Source organism: Phoenix dactylifera, unplaced genomic scaffold (assembly GCF_009389715.1).
Source record: "Phoenix dactylifera cultivar Barhee BC4 unplaced genomic scaffold, palm_55x_up_171113_PBpolish2nd_filt_p 000305F, whole genome shotgun sequence".
Lineage (NCBI taxonomy): Eukaryota > Viridiplantae > Streptophyta > Magnoliopsida > Arecales > Arecaceae > Phoenix > Phoenix dactylifera.
In genome coordinates, this window is record NW_024067779.1 from 239,139 (window position 1) to 258,405 (window position 19,267).

General features: G+C 40.0%; 1 protein-coding gene and 2 pseudogenes across 1 annotated transcript; 2 read left to right on the forward strand and 1 right to left on the reverse strand.

The window, feature by feature from the left end:
- The first annotated feature begins 5,814 nt into the window (after positions 1-5,814).
- Positions 5,815-11,557, forward strand: LOC120105515 (annotated as a pseudogene).
- Position 11,558: 1 nt separating this feature from the next.
- LOC120105529 (ABC transporter G family member 41-like) lies at positions 11,559-12,204 on the forward strand. The gene is made up of 3 exons (XM_039118096.1): positions 11,559-11,701; positions 11,800-11,940; positions 12,055-12,204. The coding sequence occupies exons 1-3, from the start codon at positions 11,677-11,679 to the stop codon at positions 12,144-12,146; spliced, it is 258 nt and encodes an 85-aa protein (XP_038974024.1). The 5' UTR covers positions 11,559-11,676; the 3' UTR covers positions 12,147-12,204.
- Positions 12,155-17,434, reverse strand: LOC120105516 (annotated as a pseudogene).
- Positions 17,435-19,267: the final 1,833 nt, after the last annotated feature.

Consider the following 19,267-nt stretch of genomic DNA (forward strand, 5'->3'; position numbering starts at 1 on the left):
CTGACTCTTCCCCTACAACATCAATTATAATTCACAAACTAAATTATTTAATATTTAAATATTCTAAACCATAATTCACATCTACTATGGGGTCCATCACCAGGTCCCCAAACATCTCAATCCCTCCAAATCTAGGGCAGTCGGGGTGGCCCGACTCCCACCTTGTACCACCGGCCTACGTCGTCGCCAGCCGTGGCCACTGCCACGCCGGCGATGATGGCCGGTCCCAGTAAAGAGACCAACATAAAGGGATGATTTTTCTTTTTTTTTCATGGTTGGGAGTACATCTCCCTCCCTCAAATCTTTTTGATCCAAGGGCAACAACCATGGTGGCTGTGCCCTCTCCTTCCCCAACCCGACAACAACTCGGCTACCATTGGCCGAACCATCGCCGGCCGCCACTGTTGCAGTCGCCGGCGATGGGGCCGGCCAAGAGAGGGAGGGAAGAAAAATCGACAGAGGTTAGAAGACAAGCCCTCTGTCTTCTTCTTCTTCCCTAAGACCCGGATCCCTCCCCTCACCATCATCACCGAGGGCCACCTTGATGGTGGCTCGGCCCCCCACTCGACGGCAGTCACAATGGCTCCGATCTCACCGTCGTCGCCGGCCGGCGGCCAACCGAAGAGAAGGAAATGGGATCACGAGGATGAAGACCTCGGATCCACTACTCCCCATCACCAATCAACCCAGAAATCCCTCTACGACCCTCACACAGACCCGATCCACTCTCAAAACCATAGATCCCGGCCAACCCGGCGGCCGACGGCGGCAAGCTCCGGAAAGAAGAGGCCGAAACAGGGGTACCCTGTTTCGGACTCTTCTCCGACGATTCACCGGCCAAAACCTCACCCACATGACCCAAAAAAAATCTAGCAAATGCAGCGCAAAGGGGCGAGCCATGCTTACCTCGGTCCGATGGGTGTTCCGGTGACCTTTCCGGCGAGAAATTGGAGGAGGAAAACCTTCGGATCCCCAAGCTTCTTCGCCCGATTTGTGAGGAGTCTTCACGAAGGGAAGAGGTCGCTTTGCGGCCGGCCGGATCTCCTCTCCGGTGTCGTCTCCTCCGGCGATCGACCTCACGCCGGACGCCGCCGCCCCCCCCTCTAATGCCCTCTTTGCTTTTCCCCTTCCACGATCGTGCCTAGGGCACGATCGTATTTGATAGATGGGCCCGGTTTCTTCGGGCCAGCCCATCAATCCACACATTTTTTTTTTATTATTATTTTTTTTTTGGGGGTATTACATGTTGAAAGTAAAATGATTAATAATTATGAAATGTACATTACTTATGATATATTTTTTATTCTATTTTTAAGTTCTTATTATTCTTCTGTTGCATAAAATTACATTTCAGTTTTCAGTATCTCCTCGCACATCGTGCGAGTATCTTTCTTATTCTTTTCCTAAACAAAAGAATAAACAATAGAGGAAGGAGAAATTATAGGAGATAACCTGGCTGGTGATTAGATCTTCCTCAGGTTGAGATTGATAGCAACAACTTGCTTTGATAGACAAAGGGAGGGAGAGTGAAAAATAGTAATGAGAGAGAGATCGATGATGAACGAGAAGAGCCCTGAAATTGGAATTGGAATTGGAAGGAGAGAAGTCGAGGTCGAGGTGAGGACCACCTCCTCTCCCAGCACCAATCCGAGTTGGTCTTCTTTGTTTTTTTTTCTCTTGATGTCTTGGACCTGGCATTTAGGGCCAGGATCCATTAAGAAAAGAGTGAAACTGGAGTAAATATTTTGGGCTCTTCAGGCCAAACTTTTAGGCCCATTAAAGACAACTTGCAAGATTAGTACACCAGGAAGAGATGACGACTTCTGTTGGGGAAGTACATTGGAAATTCTCTATATGGCCCGAATTTTGCAACTTTCTTGCCCCTAAACATATCTAATTTATCCTGTTGTGTCAAACTTTTAGCTCTATCACTTATCTAAACAATCTTTTCTTTGACTATTACATTTTCATAAGAAAAAACTCAGATTTTTATTCATGGATATCACCCATTTGTTTGTTTTCATGCAACTTTTGTGCTGGCTCTTGTATTCCAGTTGCTAGGCACACTTAGACGAAGAAAATTATCTTAAGAATCAAAAAGAAGTACCTTGAGAATGTGATTGTACATGAGCATGTTTCAACAACTTGAAGCATTAGAAGTTGGATACGAGGGGTGCTTCTTCCTCCAAAATAAGCCATTGTGGAATTTGAGTGCCTTCAATGGGATTGGAATGATAAGAATTTGGAACACGGATAGCTAAATTCAGTTACTCCACCCATCATGGCAGACTTGGCTTTGATGAACCTGGTGCTGTAATATAATGGATGAAACAAATCAAACTAATTGGTTTGAGTTGCTGGATTCCACAAGCTCAATCTGTGGCTTTGGGCCGTTGGTCATCATTGGATCAAAGGAACGAACATGTTGTCATCATGGTGACTGAACAAGATCATCACTTAATGGATCCCGATCATGATTCCAGTCAACATCTTCCATCTCACAATCCATCACTTGCCGCTCCAGGTTTTCATCATCAGTAAATTCTTCAGTATCTACTTCACTATTATGGCTGTTGAGACACTGAAAAGAAACACGAGAAAGGGAGCAGTTGGTGTAATTCTTATTCTTTGGCAGATAGCCTGGTTATAAGTTTAACTAATTTAAATGGTGCAGAACAATAGTTGACAATCTGTGATTGTAGTGAACTAGGAGATCTACCTCGATGCTTTGAATGTGATATCTTTGGCACCGCTCCTTCAGCCTTGGGCAATGAGCAGTTTCCACTAGTTGGGGAATGAATGGCAGCTATTCATTTGGTGAGAACTGGAATTCAGGGCAATGACTTATTCTTAAGGTCTGCAGAGAGGAAAGGTTGTTCGGCCCTGCCATGGTTCTGAGCTTGGGGCAATGCATTATCTAAAGCTCCTTGAATGCAGATAGGTTCTGATGGAGCAATGGAAGGGATCTTAGGTTCTCGCAGCCATTAACTACCAATGACTCAAGCGAGGATGAAAGCTGCACATTTGGCAAGAGCTGGAGTTCCCAACAGTCATATATGAACATGTTTTGGAGAGATGTGAGGTGGCGCAGGCCGAGCACCAATTTCAGCTCCTTGCAGTCCTTTATTGTCAACCTCTTAAGCACAGAGAGGTTCTAGTGCAGGCGAAGGGAATCTGGAAACTTACAGAAAACAAGCATCAAGGATTGAAGTGATGATGATAGCCACTCGTCTGCTTGAGAATCCAGCACAACACTGTCCTTAATTTCCATAAAGATGTTCAAGGTCGGTAAAATTGTCGACCCCATGGTTTCTGATCTCGTTGATGTTTGATATGGTCAGAATGTCAGCAAATAAAATGAAACACAGATTTAAAGCCTGTAATCAAATATATATTATGAAAGAATGAACAATTATACAACATTTTGGAATAATAATTTGAACCAACTTAAGCTGGAATGTACCTGAGAGTACATGATCTTCTGTCTATTGCACCACTACCTCATCTCGGGGCAATCAACAATCTCCACATCCTAACGTATCGACGAAAGATGGTCACCTGGTGCAATCTGGAGTTTCGGACATCGAGCTATATGTAGCCTCCTTAGACAAGTAAATTTTGCAATCCCACCAATGATTTAAGCTGCATGCAATCCCTAATATCCACAGTTTCAAGCCTGGGTGGCAATGGTAGCTCTGGTGATAGGTGGAGTTGAGGACAGTTGCTTATCTCCAACTTTCGCAGGGAATCAAGATTTTACAACCCCACCAATGACGCGATCTGCATGCAATCCTTGATATACATAGATTCAAGCTTGGATGGCAATGATTCCTCTGGCAAGACATGAAGATTTCTTGGAGTGACTCAAAGAAGGTTTTGTAGGCCTTCTGGCAACTCTGCAAGACTTGAAGATGTGAGATCCAGTGTCTGTAGGTTGTAAAGGAAACATAATGATCCAGCGAACCCTGACCCATAATCAATGTACAGATAGCGCAGGTGTTTCAGGTTGCCAATTGAATCTATCAATTCGTTACGGCTAGCCAATCCAATTCCAAGGCCCTTAATCGCTGCATATTTTGTAGAATTCTCATGCTGTCTACCATGAACACTTGTTTCATCCACCAGGTGGCTTGTTGGTGGTGGGTTCATAGTGCTATCAACTCTTCTCTCTCCATCTTCATAAGCACTTCATAAGGACAACATATAGCACTTCATAAGGAGATAACAACTAATATAATTTGCCTATAGGCTGTTTATATACATCATAAATACTAAAAATACTCCATGTAGACTACATTAAAAGCCTGTAGACATTTCTTTACCAGATAAATATGCCCACAATTTGAATTAGTTCGTAGAAGCTTGGACTCCTGCGATTCATGTGCCTCATCTTTAAGTCTCCACTTTCTTGCTTAACTAAGTTTAGAGTGTAACCCATAGAATACAAAGCAATCTCTAGAGAAAAATATTTCAGGGCGCCAATGATATGCAACAAAAGAGTTCGTTGGACATAAAAAATCCAATTTAGTAGTTGAATAATCAACCAATATTTCGTATATCGAAATAATTCTCGCAAGTTATACCTTTCAATCTCTTTATATAGCATGGTTTTTTTTGTTTGTATGCACATGATAGAAGCTCCATGGCATTACTCATAACCAAGACAAGAAATGCATTTTTGGGTTCTTAGCCATAACTACTGGTTTGGCACATGTTTCTCTTGTAAGCATATATTCAATTCTTTTGAAGTTGATTTTAAAGAAACTTAATTTGAAGATAGTTCGAGAAAATTTTAAAATATGTTTGCAGTGCCTGTCACATTTTAAGCATCCCATATGGTTTCATGTTCCTTTAGTTTGAGACCATGACTGTGCACCGGTACAGTATAACTAATTAAGCAAGGAAAAGTCGTACTGAGGCTCCTCTTAAACAATATACATAGAGTTTGCAGATTAAACATTCGCAACTACTCATCTAAATATAAAACTCGGACACTCGTTAATATTTTTCTTGAATAAGAAAGGATTTTTGTACGATTTTCCAAGAGAAGTTTTATTTAGGATTTTTGTTTTCCAAGCACAGCTCTAGCGGTGCAGTTGGACACAATATATTTATTAGTCCCGAGACATGTCCGTGGTTATGCTACGAGCCGTTTACACGTATTGGTCTTAAGCTCAAAAATCTTGAAGGGGGGGAAGGAGAATAAAAAGAGATGCTCATGGATGGTTTCGTGTAGATTTAGTCGAGTGACCTAGGAATCCGGGTCAATACATTGCCCGCTGCCACCTTAGAGGATACCCCGATTACATATTTGAGGCTGCTGATGTTGAAGTTGGCATAGTTAATAGATATCAAGAATTTGACCAGAGATCAGCAACAGAAATGAGGTAGCTAGAGAAGAGTGGGTTTGTTTCTTTTCTTTTTCTTTTTGAGAAATCATGCAATCAGATATGTGAAAAAAATAAAAAAGAAGATTGGATTCGGTGCTGTCTGATTGTTTTCAATCTATGTAACATTTAATGCATTTATCTTAAAAGCAGAGACAGGAATAGCCCACATCTTTTCCATTTTCTCTAAATATACTTCTTGATCTGGAGATTTGGCGCCCACAGATATTTAAACACGGAGGCGCCTTCACCATAGCTAGGATAGCTTCAGGCAGCTGCTTTGGAGTTTGATCTATATTTCAGTGCTTTTTCCATTAAGTTCGGCATAGAAAATTTGGATATTTGAAGAAAAAGAACCAATAATCTGGAAAAATCAGGAGGACGTCACACAACAGAAGATTTAAGATGGAAGAAAAGTCTTGGCGTTTTAAAAACCTGTTGAAGTAATTAGGAAATCCAACATTTGTGTCCAAATACATGTGAAGGCACATTTCAAGAAAACTACATGTGAAGATAGAAAACATAGGATAACTGTGAAATGAAAGAAAAGAATAAAAAGAGTGAATGGCCTAAGAGCTTGATATAATTTTAGAGCATGCAGATTTTAGCCACTGAAATCCATGAAGTTCTCAAAAAAATTCAGCTTCAATGCTTAATTCCTTGTGTAACATAAACAAATGAGTCGACCATGAAAGGCAACAAAAAATAAAGGGCCACTTCTCCTTTACGATCATTGAAACTCTAATCAACAAACACATGGTGCTATACGTAGTTGAAAACATGCCACCCTAGCATCCATGTTCTTTTAATTGCGTAAACAGGATACTGTGAAAATCAAAGTCTCCCACCACAACAAAATATAGTAAGACCCTGAACCAACCCTGAACCATTAAACAATTGAAGTCAACTTGATAAAACATGGACATATATCAGACAGGAAAGGGTAGATGCTTTAAAATCCTCTACCGTTATTCCCGTCGTTGCTCTTCTAACTTGATATTTTCTAACCAGCATGTGCCATTTTTGAACGAGAATCACCTTGAGTTTGCAGTGACGCAGCATCTTACGCCATTATTTCCTGTAAGACTTAGCAAAAAGGCTTCAAATATCTCTCCTACATTTTTCGCCTTTCCCCATCTTCCAGCTAGAACTCGAAGGACCAAAATCTCTTGTAGAAGGATGGCAAAGTTGGGAGACAGCAAAGGAGCTGAATCCTTCAGTATTGATCTTGAAGAGATAGGGAGGAGCATAAGGTCGTCCTTTCGGATTGCTGCTGCGAGTTCACGGAGAAGCTCCAGCATCTGTTCTGCAAGGGAGGAGGATGATGAGTATGAGTTAAAATGGGCTGCAGTTGAGAGGCTGCCCACCTTCGAGCGAATAAGAACGTCAGTACTCGATCACTACAGCAACGGAGATGGCGACGGATTGCGCAAGGAGAGGAGGGTGATTGATGTTGCCAAGCTTGGAGCACTAGAAAGGCGCTTGTTAATTGAGAATCTCATCAAACACATTGAGAATGATAATCTTCAGCTGCTGCAGAAGCAAAGACAGAGAATAGACCGGTAAGCTTCATCTTATAGTTTCACTCTGTTTGTATATGCACGCAATATCACCTGTGGGACACTTACATATCTAGTTTGCCAATATATGCCAATAAGATGATTATGTACATTGAGATTGATGGGTAAACACTAATTATTCATTAATCGTTTGAACAGAGTAAATGTGAAACTTCCCACTATTGAGGTACAATACAAGAACCTGTGCGTGGAAGCGCAGTGTGAAGTAGTTGAAGGGAAGCCCCTGCCACTGCAAAGAGCATGCTTTATGTAAGTAGACTGTATCATCCCTCATTGATTGATGAAGATGTCCTGAGTAAAACTTTATTGTTTACATCAAGCCCATTGATGTGGTTTGATCACTAACTGATGCATTTAAAAGAACAATTTTCTAAACTGGAGCTGTTTAAAATTTAGACTACATAATCCAAATTAAGTGGCAAGGAGACCAGTGTCGCATTATGTACGGAAAGTTTATGATATCTGATTACCATGACTCTTCTCCACAGTGAGAGAGAGAGAGAGAGAGAGAGAGAGAGAGAGAGAGAGAGAGAGAGAGAGAGCTAGCTTGATGAAGAGCTTTACAACATTATCATGCCATCACAATTTAAGTGAAGGTATTTACAAAGCTAAAATATTTATTGATTCCAGAAGTAGATAACTGAATGAAACTTTGATGATGCATGGACAGTTAGCCAATCATCTTAATATACACGAATTTGCATTATAAAGTAATGCTGCTTCCTATGGAACAGGATCTTGCCAGGTTGACAGGCTTCAGGACTCAAGAGGCTAAAATTTGCATTTTAAAAGACATCAGCGGGATCATCAAGCCCTCCAGGAAAGTATTTAGGATAAATCAAGTTAAAGAATGAACCTATATACTCACTTTTGTTTATGGCTAGTTTAAAAAGAGTCCGAGCAATTTTGCTTATCTTTTAGTACTTGAAAACTTACCTTGCCCTTCCATGAGGATTGAATTATTGTTCAAGCCATCTTTATTTCAAATGCAAAGAGATGGATATGGATCATGGATCTTTGTCAGAAGTAACCATTTTACTTGTCTTTGCTTTTTCATTTGCAGGATGACTCTCTTACTTGGACCACCAGGATGTGGAAAAACTACTCTATTGCTAGCACTCGCCGGGAAACTGGACAAATTCCTCAAGGTTTATGTCTTCTGGCTTACCATCAATCATAAGTCAGCCATATGGAAGTGGTCCTTCCCCTTCAAAATTTGCAAATATCATAACAGTTGCATTCTGATAAGCTTACTCAATCCACTGCGAACGATGTTCTCGACATATTCACAACTTCAACACAGAATGATAACCCCACCACAGAAGCTTTCTCATAAAAAACCCAGGACTTTAATTTGAAAGAATGGATTATTTAAGCATATGATTGCAGAAGGATGTTTCTCCAAGATCATCAATATTTCTGCTAGATTTGCACTCCTACTTAAATTGCATCCAGTTTTAGCCTTTTTCTGCATGTTATCAAATAACCACGCATTATTTTCAAATAGCATACACCATGACCCTCCTCTAAAGCAAATTTATCAATTAAAAATCTTATTGAGATAAGTGACTATTGTAGATCCATTGAAACTAGAAAGTTGCCTATCAAACTACAAGAACTCAACTAAGTCATTGTCATCTGCTATTTACTGGTCTTAAATATAAACTATTGATGTGCAAACCATCCCATAATAAACAACATGCTTAAAAATAGTATGTTATCTTAACCATGTGTAAATTTTTCTTTTCCTTCTCCTTACCAATTTATCACCAATTCTACAAAATAACTCCCTTACATGAAAAGCTGCAAACATACCTTAAAGACATAATAAACACCTGGGATAAATGAGTTTTGGTCATAACTGGTCTCTATAAATGCTTTCAGCTTGTGGGCTTCAATCCTTGACAAACATGTTAAACATTTCTTTTACAGGTAACAGGAGAAGTTTCTTACAATGGCTTCAGGTTGGAGGAGTTTGTTCCTGAGAAAACATCAGTTTACATAAGCCAATATGATTTGCATATTCCTGAGATGACAGTGAGGGAGATTTTGGACTTTTCAGCACGCTTTCAAGGGTGTAGGGAGCAGAGCAGGTAACATTCTCATGTGTCTTTTAATTGCTTCTAGCCACTATCACCAGAATAAATCCAAACAAGCTAAAATGCTAAATGGATTTACTTTGTGAAGAAATTATGAAGGAAGTGATCAAAAGGGAGAAGCAAGCAGGAATCATCCCTGAACCAGACATAGACACGTATATGAAGGTAAACAAATAATAAGTTGTCATTCTCTGTTTTCCTTGTTAAACCAAGGGGCATCTGGTAGATAGGCGCAAAAAGAATATGTTATCCAAATGAATTAACAATTTGTACTGCACTCATGGGTCTCTTTGTTTTTGGTAAAATGATAATTTAAAGCTAACGCCGCATCGAAAAATGTACAGAATTCATGGAATATAGACTTTTAATCTTGTCATGAAATGCTCATATCTGACAAGTGGATTTGTTACTATAGGCAATATCAGTGGAAGGATTAGAAAGAAGTCTCCAAACGGACTATATCTTAAAGGTAATTTTGCTTCAGGATATCCAAAATCAGACTATTGAATATACACATATCACTATAGTTGCCACCCTCACTTTTGTCGCTGCAAGTAATGCGCCAAAATTTCCTTGACATATCAGATCATGGGACTGGACATCTGTGCAGACACAATTGTAGGGGATGCCATGAGAAGAGGCATCTCAGGTGGACAGAAGAAAAGACTGACCACAGGTACTATAAGAAAGCTGATAAAATCAATATTAAATACTTCCAGTTAGTTCCTGGAATATAATGTCATGGATTTAATGATGAGTTAACTATGAATAGCTCCAATTGTCCATGTATTAAATATGATGATTAGTTTTTTTCTATGAGTGAACCTTGTCTTTTGATTACACTTACTAGGAGAGATGATTGTTGGACCAACAAAAGTTCTTCTTATGGATGAGATATCAACTGGCCTAGACAGCTCAACTACCTTCCAGATTGTTACTTGCCTCCAACAATTGGCACATATTTCAGAATCTACTGTGGTGGTTTCACTTCTTCAACCAGCACCTGAGACCTATGACCTCTTTGATGACATTATTTTAATGGCTGAAGGGAAGATAGTATACCATGGCCCTCGCAGTCATATTCTCAACTTTTTTGAAGAATGTGGTTTCAGATGCCCAGAAAGAAAAGGAGTAGCTGACTTTCTCCAGGAGGTAATTACCAATGCTCACATTCCATCAAAAAAAATACCAATGCTTACGTACTAACCTACCTCCCATTTTCTTACATACCCTTAAAATCAGCTCCACCTAACTTTGCTAACTTTATTCAGGTGTTGTCCCGAAAGGATCAACAGCAGTATTGGTTTCATTTAGACAAAAGCTATAATTATGTCTCTGTAGATCGACTCGCTCAAAAATTCAAAGCATATCACATTGGACAGAGTTTACAGAAGGAGCTATCAAAGCTTTATGGCAAGTCCCAATGCCATCAAAATGCTTTATCATTCTGTACTTATTCACTATCAAAATGGGAACTGTTTAAAACTTGCATGGCAAGGGAATTGCTTCTCATGAAGAGGAATTCATTTGTTTATATATTCAAAACAACACAGGTAATATCTACTCTCAGACAGGCTTCTTGATAATACTCTGGTTCAGCAACTGAAGCGACTCTCTCCCTATTATATTGCAGCTTGCAATTATTGCAATCATAACAATGACTGTATTCCTGCGTACGCATATGCGGGTTGATTTGATCCATGCTAATTACTATATGGGTTCACTCTTTTATGCACTCCTCTTGCTCCTGGTTAATGGATTCCCAGAATTGGCTATGACAGTTTCTAGACTACCAGTTTTTTACAGGCAAAGAGACTTTTACTTCTATCCTGCATGGGCATATGCAATTCCAGCTTGCATCCTAAAAATTCCAATCTCATTAATAGAGTCTTTACTTTGGACATCTCTTACTTACTATGTCATTGGATATAGTCCTGAGGCAGTAAGGTAAGCGTAGTTTAGTACATAACCATGTTCAGTCTATTCCTCTATCCTCACAATTCATAAATCCTTACTGTTTCTTCTTATGTTATTTCAGGTTCTTCCGCCAGTTCCTTATACTTTTCCTCGTCCATCAAATGTCATTATCCCTTTTCCGTTTTCTTGTCTCATATTTCCAGACATTGGTGGCTTCTACAATTAGTGGCACCATGTCTATGCTAGTTATCTTTTTGTTTGGAGGCTTTATTCTCCCACAGCGTAAGGCCGTTACCAGATTTTTTTATATGTTTAACCAATAAGATAAATGTATTTAAATGGCTTTGCTATTGCAGCCTCTATACCTGGTTGGTTGAAGTGGGGATTCTGGATTTCTCCATTAACATATACTGAGATAGGCTTAACTGTAAATGAATTTCGCGCACCAAGATGGCAAAAGGTGAGGAAGACTTCAATTGGACATTATATAAACCATCCACTGAGTGAACAACAACAGACTAATGCTCCAACTATTCCCTTTGCTATCATATTTCTGTTCGGTAGATGTCATTAGCAAATACCACTATAGGGCAGCAAGTCCTGACCAGCCGTGGACTGAACTACAATAGCTACTTTTATTGGATATCAGTCGGGGCATTGCTTGGGTACATTCTACTTTTCAGTGTTGCATTTATGTTGGCCTTAACTTTTAAAAGATGTAAGTTTTCATCTCTCCTAGCCAACATATTAACTATGCATGGCATGCACTGCCTCCCTCTTTTAACTTTGCAATGATATTGAAATACGTGGGTGCAGCTATTGGGGTCTCTCGTGCTATTATCTCTCGTGCAAAGCTTTCTCAGATGCAAAAAGGAGGAGATATTGATAACTCAACAGTCCTAACAAATCAGTCCAGAAAGGTGCCCCAGACAAGTACTGCTGAACCCAAAAGAAATGGTAAGGCTATTTTGTCCGATTCTACTTGCAAGATCAAAAGATAATACATGATAGAAAAGTTCCAAAAGACAAAAACAAGCTGAAATACAAGAGTCTCCATCATTTATCTTGCAGGAAGGATGGTTTTACCTTTTATTCCCCTCACAGTGACATTCCAAGATGTGAATTACTATGTTGATACTCCACTGGTAATCATGTTAGAGTAATTACGACATCAGTTTATTAAAAGCTTCTGAGAATTGGAAGTCAGTAGACTTCCAATGAACATCAGTTTATCTGGGCACTGCTGCTGTTGTTTGAGTAACAACCGTCCCCATAATGTCAATGAACGGAGCTGGTACAGGTTTGGTGTCTGAACAAAAAGGACATCCCCAGGGATTATACGTTCGAGCAAAATCAGAGACAACGAGACGAGGTTGTCCATTTGCTTGAGTGCTTTTTCGAGTGACTCCTCAAACATTCTATCAACTGCTTTGTGAATCTCCTCCGTAGTAAAGCTTGGTGTAGTAACCAATTTTTTGATGAATCTTATGCCTCGTAAACGGACAATATCCATAGCATCCAGACCAAATTCAGACTCCTCGATTTGCAGAGTCTGCAAGTTTTTGTGATCACCACCTATCGGTGCGCTTAGAAACATGTGTAGATTAATATATACGTGCCTCAGTGTCCGGATTTTCCAAAATGATTTCGGAAGCCAATAAATGTATGTACCACTCACATCCAGAGTCTGCAGATTCAGGAGATGTCGGATGGAGGATGGTAGTCTCTTCAAACTAGTGTTTCTCAATCCCAGATATCGTAGATGAATCATGCTGCCGATCTGTTTCGGTAACTCCTTAAGATCTCTTGTGCCCTCGAGATCCAGCACCCTTAATAAGTTTAACCCATTCAAAATCTTCTCCCATTAGTCAAAATCAAATTGAAGCCCAGCAGAGTGCGGAGATGTGGTGAGGAAACAGCAACCTCGTCATTTATACGATTGTGGAAAGCCGCACGATGACTCCATATAGATACTGCCATGTTGTCACTGCTGCAAATTTGAAGAAATCCATCCCTTCTGGCTTCCGATTGGCCAAATTCCCGTAACAGATCATGGATGCGTATGCTCTTAACCCGCCCGCCAGCCTTGCTTCTCTCGACAACCTGGATCATGCACCTCTGGACCAAATTATCCAACCAAACTCTAGCAGTTTCTTCCATTGTCCTTCTCTGCTCTTCCGGTATGAAACCTTCGGCGACCCACAACCTCACTAATTTGGAAGCAGAGATAATGGAGTCCTCTGGAAACGCAGCGATGTATAGAAAACATGGTTTTAACAGATACGGCAAGTCATTGTAACTTAAGCCCAATATATTGAAGCACTTCTTCCCATCTGGACCATCTTCCCAATTCATGCTCTGAGCTACACTCCACCACGCATCATAGGTAGAATCTTTTCCTGACAAAAGGCCCCCTAACGCCACCAGTGCAAGAGGAAGTCCACCGCACCTCTTTGCAAGTCTCTTGGCCAATTCCTTCAAATCAGCGGGGACATCTTGTTTTAGTGGAAATGCCTTCCTACACAAGAGTTCCAAACTCTGTGTGTCATCCAGAGTGTGCAGTTTATATGGAGGAAAGCTTGACCTGGCACGGTTTGCAACTTCCATCTCACGGGTAGTAAGCAGTATTCTGCTGCCGTTGTTTCCATTAGGAAAGAATGGATGCATTTGTCCCCAAACGTCAACACTCGATACATCATCCATCACGACCAAATACTTTCTGTCTCTTAGGAAATCACGGAGCTTCTCTCTCACTTCTTCTTCACCCATCTGCTCTAAGTCTTCTTCAGTAATTTCTGTAGTTGTTTCTTTCTTCTTTTTGATTCCCATTTTTTTCATGATGTCCTTCGCTAGCTCGATAACTCGGTAGCTCTGAGAAACTGAAACCCAAGCAGAGGTATCAAAATGTTTTTTAATTGCAGGGTCATTGTACACTTTACTCGCTAGGGTGGTCTTGCCTAGTCCACTCATACCCACTATAGAAATTACACATCGTGCTTTCTCATTCCCATCAAGCAATTGACACACTATTTCTTTCTTATCATTCTCGAAGCCTATAACATCAATGTCATCATCATCAGAGTGAGGAGAGGATTGTCTGAGTGATTGCGAAATTTCATCCACCGCACTACTTCCACCTATATCAGTAATGCCATATGTATCTTTGCTCGCGAAAAGATTCTGGATCTTTTCATTTATTTTTTCAATTTCAGAACCAATTTTATGTAGGGTAATCAATTCACCAGGTTTGTGAGAGTACCTGGAAATGGTGCCCATGAAGCCTCTCCTCTGACGCTGCCTCTCGCCCATGTACTTGATGGTGCCTATGATGTCTTCTATTTCATATGCCACATCTTTCATCTGCTTTATCCAGATCTCCATTCTTGCATCTCCCCTCTTCCTGGACTCGGCATCTTTGAGGAAACCTTGCAATAGCTGGAGTTGTGCTTTCACCCATTCGACTTGATCCCTGACCCCACTTAAGAAAGCAGCTTCTTGTGCGAGGAGGTTGGCAAGCTGAGAGACGACATTGGAATTTTAGAGTTCTAAATTTAATTCAGTATATGCCCATTACAGCTAGGGATGCACATGGATCGATTGGATCGGGTAATTCCAATTCAATCTAATTTTTTATTTGAGTTCTAATTTTAGATCTAAATTTAATTCAATAAAAAATTAGATTGGATCGATTCGAATCTACGGCTGCAATTTTTGACCCAACGAATTATTCAAATCGGATTAAGTCTGAATTCGGTAAACTCAAACCTGAAAATAGAACGAGTCCAATTTTAAGATCCGATCTAATTTTACGGGTCCTCCATAATAAGTCGGGTCAGAACTAAGTGGATCGGGTTGGGTCACGGGCCAACCCCAATCTATTTGCAGCTGGGCCGGACATCTCATCCTCCGACTGCCCACATTGTACCCTCTCTTCATGTGTCCCAACGTCGCGTCATCAGCTTCTTCCCGGGTAAGCTGTCTGATCTTGGACGGCAACCAGCCTCACATGATGAGGTGGCCAAAGACAATTGCCAACGTTGGCACAAAAAGGTTACTACTAAAGCATCATTCTGAATCAACCGCCAAAATCCATTTATTGGTGAAATGGGTTCGGGTTTCGGGTCCTGGGTTTCGGGTTCGGGTACTTTGGGTCTGATCTGGACCCAAGTTGGGCCCATGAGGGTATTGCCCAAATGGGTTCGGTTATTTACCTGTTTGGAGATTCCAATCTCTTTCTTTGAAATTCTTGATCTCAAGGTTTCTTTCGGATTGCTCTTTTTTTTTTTTTGAAATAATTTTTTCAGATTGTTCTGGCTTTGTTCCCGTTTTATTTATCCGAAATAGTCAGATGCTTGTGTTTCGAGATGATTTCATGCTGTTTTAGATGAATCGGTGCATGATTTCTGGGTAAGTTATGGACGTGGTGTTGGTCTTGTAGTTGAATGGCATCGTGCTTCTTTGAGACGATCTCGAAGATGAGTGATTGCTGTGGTCCTGGTATCGATCTAAAGATTAAGTTTTTTGGCTAGATGTTAAGAGTAATTTTTCTTCGAGAGCCGGTGCGGGATCATCCTTGAATCACCACTACGATTTTGGTATTGATAACTTGTTTTCTTGAAGTCAACATCTTTCTTCTAAGTTTGTTTTTGGTCACTTATGGCTGTAAGTTTCAGATGGATATCTGAATTCATCTTCAGTATTATTAAGCAATGAGGAGATAAACATTATGGATAGGGATAAACAATATTATAATTTTGACAGCCTTGTCATCCAGCTTAGGAACTATTACCATGGCATCTACCAAGAATGCTTGCTAGGATTCCAAACACAAAATACATCGAGGTGTATCTAAGTGAAATAGTGAGAGACTGATGGGCAGCTGTTCACTGATGTTCTGTGCTCTGAAGATATGTTTTATTTGAAATAAGGTTTGGTGTTCTTCCCCTGTATCGAGATGGGAGACAAATCGATACAACTGCTGTAAAACAAAAAATGAGTTTCCACCGAAAGCCTGCCTACAATCTAAGGCTGATCTGAGATTCATACGACACTCTGTGTAGCTGAACATTTCAAAACCTATCATATATTGGAGGCAAATATTGAGCAGAAACCCAGTAACTATATAAGTAAAATAATTAAACAAAAACAAATTACCTCGGAGAACAGCAAATCAATTACCTCCTGCTTGTCGCGTTCCCTTGTTGAAACAGAAGGAACTCTAGTAGATGAAACAGGTCTTGAAGCGTGAATTAACACTGTTCTTAAGCGAATTTTGCCCCACTATGTTGCTGTTGGTGATCCAGCAAATTCGCTCCAGGATACATCAAAACCAAAATAGAATTCTAGCCAGCAAAACTAGGATTCTCCAGAACAACGAAAAAATGAAAAGTTTATGTAGAAGAAGTTATCTGTTCAAAACATAACTGCTAGTGCAGTTATTTTGTGCAAAAACGGATATAAACTGCCAATATAAATTTCATTTTACACGTGCCAAGTGCCAATATTTGATAATAAAATATTGGCTTTCCACCACAACTTCCCACCAAAAAATTACTTTAGCATGTTTAGGATATGAATGCTTATTAAGCTATCTAAAAAACTCTACACAAGCAATGTGGGACTAAAACCCCTCTCAACATTACAAATTATTAAAGGAAGGAGACTTCAAACATCCCTTCCATAAATACCCGACTCCTCCACCATGTGGCTGGTTGATTCTGGGTACGGAGCTTTGAGGACCCGTCTCTCTCCATCTTCCTCTCTTAAATGGAGGCGTTCCCGATCCTGCGAGATTTCATCGAAGCCACATGCGAGATCTTAAGGGTGCTTTGAGGACCCGTCTCTCTCCATCTTCCTCTCTTAAATGGAGGCGTTCCCGATCCTGCGAGATCTCATCGAAGCCACATGCGAGATCTTAAGGGTGCTTTGAGGACCCGTTTCTCTCCATCTTCCTCTCTTAAATGTGGCTGGTTAACCAGCCTTACCCCTAAATTTTAGATGCTTTAAATACTTTAAAATACTTATTTTTTCAGATGCTTCTATCCCACATGCCGCCCGTAATTGAAGCCACTCTGCTGGAAAGAGAACCACTTACCTCGTCGTCCCCTTCCACTCGCTTCCTCTCGCGGGAAGCTCGACCTTCCACTTGGGCTCGCAGTAACTCGTACTCGTACTCGTCCAGCACGTCGTCTGCTTGATAAGTCACTTCTTTAAGCTCCTTCAGCCAGAGCTTGACGGATTCGTCTCGTATCTCCCTCTCTTCCGCGTCATGGAGCACTGCCTGGATCCTCCTCAATGTTCTCTCCAGCTTCTCTAGATCTTTTAGGATACTGCTGCGTGGATCCGATGATGAAGACAACGAGACTGCCCAACTGCGAGCACACCCCAACACTAGGCTGGTTTTTGATAGGATGGAAGAGAGGAAAGCGCTCGCCATTGCACAACCTCGGTTTCCTCCTTGCTGTGCTCGGAGCAGACACGGCAAACAGGAAAGAGGGCTTTGGCTTTCCTTCTCGTCTCCGTATCTCATTCGCGGAAAGACTGAGCCGGGGTCAAGTCAATGGCGGGCAAAACAGAACCACCATTATACTTCAAATTAATGACTTCTTAGTTTCTAAACCCTTCTGGTCTATATGTCTCACATCATGGCTCAATATCTGGTCGGGCCTGGGCTCCCCATAAGTCCAAGTGCGTCGTCATTTGTGGGCCCCAGAGAATTCTAATAGGTCCAGCTGTTTCCCACTTCCAAGCATTTTGATTCCCCAGTCCGACCATTTCCTCCTATCCCATGCCCCGGCTCACTCTTTCCGCGAACGAGATAAGGAGGCGAGGAGGAAAGCCAAAGCCCTCTTTCCCCACCCACTAATTAAAAAGAAAAAAATCAAAAGAAACAGAAATAAACAAAAGTCAAAAGAAAAAGAAAAAAAAAAAAAAGTTGAGATCTATGTCCGCGGCCATCAGATCATCTTTACTCCGCTTTGAGATGTGTAATTGTAGATGATGTCAATGTATAGTATTTTGAGATTAATGGATAATCCGGCGGTCGATGGGCACAAAGGGATGTGCATCAATTTTTGATATGAAGAATACAATCACGACCCTTCATGAAATAAGAAGAAAGAAAATTTCAAATATATCAATAAGTTTTTTTTTCAGTGAATCTAGATTGGGCTTTGCACAATCTCTATACCTATCTTCTATACCGAAAGGAGAGAGAAAATTTGACCCCTCTCCAAAATTCAAAAAAATTAGAAAGAAATTCATAGAAAAATCTACTCTTCTCAATAAAATTTATTTCTCAACGCACAAAGGAGATAAAAATAGATTAAATTAGCATGCAAAAGAAAACCATGAGTTAGATTTAGTTTTTCAATGTACAAAAAGGGGAAAAGTAAGAGAAAATTAGTGCAAAAGAAAACACGATTTCATTTCTCCATGCACAAAAAAGGAAAAAAATCAAAAACCCATGAGTTGTATTTTGTTTCTCAACGCACAAAAAAAAGAAGGGGGGAGGAGGAGTACACTTCAAAATGAAAAATAAAAATAAAATCATTCAAAGCAGGACTCTTCAAAAAGAAAATCCGTTCATAATATTTCTCTTTAGAAAGCAAATCCATTTGTAATATTTTCTATACCCACAAAAAAGAAGTCCATTTAAAAAGGACTTTCAAAATGGAAAATTTTGCACAAAGTAAATTAGTGTACAAAAAAAAATCATGCACAAACTAAGCCAAAAAAAGTTTCATTTCTTATTTCTTTTGGGAACTCAAAGAAAAAAAATTTGCTACTTATTTTTTAAAAAAAATCTGAGTTAGAAATACCAAAATCCTCATGGAAAAAATTTATTTTTCAATTCTAAGTATCTCATACATATTAGAATATGTGATCATATAGAAGAAGTTGCTTCAATTACTTTAGATAGAAATACTAAAATCCTTATGGGAAAATCTGTTAACAAACCGTATGATCTATATTTGGAGATTGTATAATTATGATATATTTTAATCAAGCAGAGTTTCCCGATAATAAATATATTAATGTTGTATCTATATTATGGGAGGGGGACCAATAAAACTGGAAGAATTTATTCAAAAAATGTTATAGGAATGCTATATCTTTGTTTTAGCGTTCATAATAAACAAAGCCTTCTTATCCGCAAGGTCTAACTAGCTTGTATGTGGCATATTTCAAATAGGTCCGATTGAAGAAATTAGTCATTTCCTTTTACAACTTATTATTCAATATGATCAACCTAATGAAAAGTTATAACTTTACCATTTCTCTA

Excerpts from the sequence above, each read along its gene's own strand:
- LOC120105529 (XM_039118096.1), top strand. The coding sequence starts at position 11,677 with ATGTTGGCCTTAACTTTTAAAAGAT. Across the intron at positions 11,702-11,799 it reads GGCCTTAACTTTTAAAAGAT|CTATTGGGGTCTCTCGTGCT; the intron begins GTAAGTTTTCAT and ends ACGTGGGTGCAG. Across the intron at positions 11,941-12,054 it reads TGCTGAACCCAAAAGAAATG|GAAGGATGGTTTTACCTTTT; the intron begins GTAAGGCTATTT and ends TTTATCTTGCAG.